Source organism: Grampus griseus (assembly GCF_964374135.1).
Source record: "Grampus griseus genome assembly, chromosome: 1".
Classification (NCBI taxonomy): Eukaryota; Metazoa; Chordata; class Mammalia; order Artiodactyla; family Delphinidae; genus Grampus; species Grampus griseus.
The window spans coordinates 89,467,430-89,473,429 of NC_139017.1; the positions used below are offsets into that span (position 1 = coordinate 89,467,430).

Genomic DNA, 6,000 nt, shown 5'->3' on the forward strand with positions numbered 1-6,000 from the left:
ACGAAAATCCATTTTCATTTCAAATTCTGACATTTTATTTAGAAAAATTATACCCTTTCTTTTAATTATTTCAGTAAACATAACTAGGGTATTGTTAACTACACCTCAGAGTACTTTATTTTCTCCATTTTTTAGTAATATGAACCTACATGTAATTAAAGGCGTGCTGCATTAATGATGCCAAAGGTCTCCAAGGGAAGCACTGAATGTCCACCTCAGAATATTATGTCAAAATTACATGCATTTAATAATTTTAATATTTATTAACAAAGATTTAATAATCTTTGTTTCCTAATTTAGATTTGATTGGCTCTGAAATCCATAGGTGCACTCCAGGGCTCACATTTCTAGCGACATCAGCACTTCTGTGCCATGAATTGTACAAACGCCCATGACTTCTTCTGTCTGTAGGCTTCTTTTGAAAGCTTCCGTTTAACGTATCCAGAAAATGAGCTGCAGGCTGGAGATAATTGCAGATAATTTTGCCATTTTTAAGCCACTGGGGTGTTGCATGGAGATATGACAGCTAAGTTTGTCTAAACACAAAGAACAAGTCATAACTTTGTGTTGTCACTCCAGCTTTACACACAGGTTCAGATCATCCTGTGTGCTCTTTATGCAAATTGAAACAAATTGTGGTCACTAGATGATCTGTGTTTTCTGACAAAGCTGTGCTACCTGAAGCTTTTACGTGGCTGAAGGAAGGACATGATCTATACTAACATGTTATGTCAGCCTAAAAAAAAATGCTTAACCCTCTTCTACCCTTCAGATTCTTCACCCTTAACAAAAACAGAGTTCTTTTAGCCATCGACAACTTACAAGGAATATATCAGATTAAATTAAAAAGAAAATGTATGGCCTCAATATACAAAATTCATGCATATATATGTATATGTGTATATCTATATCTATTTCTATTCCCCTATTTCACTATCATAAGTAGAAATGGTAGAATCTCCCATAAAACTAATGTTTAAAATGCTGGTACTATTACTATACAAAAATTTAAAATCACTAGATATTAAAGAGTTATTAAGTAGGTTATCCAGGTTAATAAACAGAGATCTACTGTTAAATGGAATCATGTGGTCCTTTTTCCCTAAAATTTCACTCTAAAGTAAATGTAGCATTCATGGATGGTCACCGGCATATAATGATGGAGGCAATGCAAAAAGCAGCAATACAAACTTCAACTTTATATTAGATAAATTGGCTATGGGAATTATAGGGTATTTCTCTGACCAAATGTCCCCTCGGTGCTCAGAACTGCTGTAGTCACAGCTAATAAGGGTGTCACTAGCTGAGCAGGTGATTACTGAAACCATTTTGCAGCAAACATTTACATATCAGGGCTAAGCAGTGATTGTGCTTATGTGGCAGCTGCCCTGATGTAATAGGCCGTAACGACTCTGAGGGAGCAGGTATGGATGCGTGTGTCAAGGAGGGGAGAATGTGAAAGTCATAACACAAATGACTTTATGGATTCCCATTAGACCTCGGGCTAAGGAGCACCTAAACAGGTCTGATATGACAGCATCCTGAAACAGCTTTACAGCCTGTGTCAGGAAACCTTACACTAAAGAGTTTTATGGAAAATACAAAACTGCAGAGAGGAAGTGCTGCTATATTAGGTCACTATCTTTGACTTGGTATATAATATGCATACAAATAGTCTCAAACTATGTATTTAAAGTATAGCTTATTAAACCTGTTATGCCAATCAAATGTATATTGAGTCCAAATTAAGCACTGATAGGTAACATCTCACAAACCTCACACTCTCCCATGGAAAACAATTCTGTCCAATGACAAACCTAAACCCACCAAGACTTCTGAATATTTGTATCACAGTAAGATGTAGCCTTTTAAAACACTGTCCTGTGGAGTTTCACATAAACATGTAAAGTACACATGTTACTGCACTTGAGAAAGCTAAGGGATATCGATTTTACTTTTTTCTCTTTTGGTCTCTAACATCACTTAGCCAGTAAACTGGTAGGAATTGGCTTGTTTAAGGACCTTAGACCATGTCACTGTAAAAGTCAGGCGTGAGAAGTTCTATAATGCACCCTCTCCCACTCAAGATGGGAGAAAGAGGCATGCTAAAGACACCAAGTAAACCCTTCAACACGACCGACAGGAGCAGTGCTGAGCAAGCATTCTCTTGCCAGAGGCTGACACCAGGGAAGCTGCACATTCAAATCACATGTTGAACACATCATACAGGGCCTATGCAAGTACAAACAGCACTGTGGAAAAGGATCTTTGCTATTTTACTTAGATCTGTAAATTATTAAACAATTCCAGAAGAGGCATATTGCTACAAGTGCATGCAAACCAATATATAGAGTTAGAGTGTTCTTAATAATACGAAGATTTGGCCCAGAACTCATCCTCTGCTAAGGAGCTCTGGGCCAAACCTGTCACCTGAACAGCAATTTCACCCCAGACTTGCAATGAGATCTTAAATATGACCTTTTATGAGAGATTATTAAAAATCTTACATAAAGCCAAAAAATGTCCCTGCTCTTTTGCAGATTTATTATAGTTTTCCTAAAATGTTTGAATAAACTCCTCTTCTGGAAGTCTCTGATTTCTAAAAGGCAACTTCTTTGCAAAGCACATACCTGCTACCCAGAGAGACGGTCCTCTCTTTGAAATATTTAGTCTTTCAGAGCACTTTAGTCATAGTGACACCTAATAGCCAAGCTCTTTTTCTCACTCTCCGCAAAATCAGGTTTAGACTATAATTCAAACCAGTCCCCAAAGGCACTTCTGAAAAATGGCAAGCCCTTAGCTTTTAGGTGAAAGCACTGTGTAGTGCTCAAAACTGTTTCCTGTTACAAAACCTTTTCTACAGTGCTAGGTCTAAGATGATCTTATGCTAATTTAACTCACTAGGGACTGTGAACAGATGCTACTTTGATTAATAGTTTTACTATCCTGAAAATGCCAGGCCAGGTTCAAGATAATAAAGTCAGGTAAGGATACTATCAAAATCTGCCATACGATTACATCTGTTACGTGATGAAAAATGGGACCACAACAGTTCCTGTATCAAATAAAGACCGCCTATAACAAAAAAAAGCAACAACATAAACCAGATGAACACATTGTCTGAATTCTTTAGCACATTGATTTTACATCATTTCAATCACCAAACTCTTTACTAATACCTTATGGGTATATTTTCAGCAACATCTCTAGTGAAAATTCAATTTGTCACTCCTATATTACCTTTTCACATCCCATTTACTTTACCACTCAGAAAAAGACTTATATATACTATGAAAACAACAAATTATCTAACTTTGCTTATCAAAAGGAGAGTATTTGAATTTGTATGCTCCATATCATTACTTTTTCAATAAACATGTTTTCCATATTCCAAACTTTTCTATGGAAAACCACAACCCTTGTAAACAAGAGGCTGCATAAGTTGACAAATAAGACTCTTCTGGAAAAGCTTCTCATGAGGTTTTAGCCCCTGTCTCGTCTTCTGCTCCCCTTCTCACTGGTCTCCTAACCATAGCAGTTTCCTGATGAGGAAAACCAGGACATCTACTCTAGCCTTGAACTATGGAACATGGGACTAGCCTTAATTTAAATATGTATGTGAAGAAACCTTTGTGTTTTTAAAGTTGGTTTACCAATGGGTTTTATCCTTATGATATCACATATAGCCTAATCATATTCCCAATCTCCAATCTGAAATTTAAACTTCAGTGGACTTTTTTTTTTATATAATTTATATTCAGTGCACTTGTCTCAGTGAAACCTTTGGTTTGCAGGAAGGTAAGTTCCAGTGCAAACTGTGCAAACTGTAATTCCAGGTGGTGCAGGCCTCCACTGAGAATGAAGCTAGCCTGTTTAGCACAAATCTGCCACTTGCAGATTCAGCTCATTACCTGAGTTGAGTCTTTACACTTAACACATTTGTATGCATATACAACATGCCCGCACTTAACATGAAATATTCTATTCAAAAAGGTTGTCTCACCATTGCACAGAATGTCTCAGGAGGGTCTCCACAGGTAATGTCCGGAGGATCCAGTTTCACTTTCAGATATTTTGTCATGTCTGTGGATTCCGGCTGACAGGCCATATAATCCCAAACTTTCCCTTCTTCTGTGTAAATCTGAGTCTTACACACATCATAATGTCCCCACACCAAAGGGTAGGGCTGCATCACTGAGGACACTGTAACCCAAAGGGCATGAATTGACAGGAATCTTGACAAATACATCTCTGAATTCTTGGCAATCTTCGTGGTAACAAAAGCCGGGTTTGATTATCTGTGGTCTCTATTTTACATATACATGTATGCCTATAGGTAGGTAGGTTTGTATATTTAACAAAAAACAAACAAAAAAAAGAGGATGAGACTTCAAAGTAGATTCCAAAACTAAAAGTGAAGGATTCGGATATTGCGCGTGTTCAGGTATATTGAGGACTTTGGTGGAAACCTAGCATACTTGTGCATTAGGCATTAGCAACAACTTGCAGCTTTTTCATTGTCTTAGAACATATCTATTAGACTTGGGTCTAGTTTGGTTTTTGTAAAAGATGTCCAGCAGCAGATAATGATCTAGCAAATTGATGGCTCTCCTATTGTACATCCAATAACCCTGGGTGATCCTAGATGCTCACGGCTCATAAGCGTTGCTCAGGCGCACTGAGGTATCAGTATCTGAAGCAAAAGGATGAGTGTCTATAGCTCGGTGTCTGCTTCCCATCAATCATTCTTTTCTTCTGGCGCCAACACCCTTTTAGAAACAATAAAAATAAGAGTTATTGTCCCACAATCAATGCATTACAAAATGTATGCTATGTTGGCATTTGGGAGGTTTGATGCAATATGAAGCAAATTGGTGTAATGTGGACAACCTTTACTTTGCTAGAACGAGCAAACCACAGAAATCATTCACATTGGGGAGAATTTTGAAATGAAGGATTTAACACTTCCGTAACAAAGACAGATGTTTGTGTTCCAGGTGAGTTACAGGTTTTCGCTTCAAAAATTATATTTCCATCTTGACAAAACTGAGAGCAAGCAGCTAGATTAAAACATTTCTCAGATATTGCAGTGCTGGAAAATCTTCCAGGAGTACAATGGGGGAAATGAGCGCTTTTATAACAATGACAAAGAAGTGATAACTACTTCTACGCCTTTTGTCTCTTAGCAAAGAGACCCTAAAAATCTACAAATTCCTTGTACATTTCTTAGCTTTTGTTAACTGGAGTGAAAACCGGCATTGTTGGCACGAGCCTCTCCCTTTGGATTTGCTCATTATATTGGAAGAATTTAGCATCTTTTGTTTAGTTGCATTTAGTGATAAAGATAACTTGGCTCCCTGAAAAAAAAAATTCAAAAATAAAACCAGAGGAGCAAATTTTCCTTTCGTAAGAATTTTCTATTTTCTTATATCTTTTTATAGCTATTACATCTGCATTTGCAGTTACTTTCTGTAACAGAAGAAGAGAATTTGTCCCAAAGGCTAATATTATATGCTGCTTTAAAACTAAAAGCTCTGTAGTAAAACGCACAATTTAAAATGCACATATAAAAAGAGCCTAGGGTGAGTTAACAGGCCATGAAGCAGAATAATATGGCACTAAGAGAAAATAAAAATTACTGTTTAAAAGTACTTCTGGTTAACTGCTAATACAGCCTACATAACTATGAGTATAAATCATTAGTGAGTTTAACTGGCAACTTTTCTCTTTAGAAATCACTGTCTAAATCCAAACAAACTATAATATTTGGAATCCAGGTGTAAGAAAAGCGTATCTGCTTAATTAGTTGGTTTATATTGTCATAGTCCCAATAATTATTTTTTAAATGTAAAATGACAAAAAAGCCTACAGTTTTAGGAAATACCATTATAGACCCTCCAATTCACACTAAGCAGTTTAAATATGGAAGTTCACTATCCTCACAAAATCTTATAAAAGGAATTCACTATATTTAAATAATGTACCATCTTAAAATGAACT

General features: G+C 36.5%; 1 protein-coding gene across 2 annotated transcripts in view; it reads right to left on the bottom strand.

Annotated features, from left to right (window-relative positions):
- The window catches only part of NTNG1 (netrin G1), a gene marked incomplete at both ends in the record, with an annotated part of 325,294 nt that extends 321,045 nt beyond the window's left edge, over positions 1 to 4,249 (bottom strand). For both annotated transcript variants that reach the window (XM_082661459.1, XM_082661458.1), the window contains one exon: positions 4,004 to 4,249. In XM_082661459.1, coding sequence (XP_082517585.1) covers positions 4,004 to 4,249 — 246 coding nt within the window. The remainder of the gene's footprint in view (positions 1 to 4,003) is intronic.
- Positions 4,250 to 6,000: the final 1,751 nt, after the last annotated feature.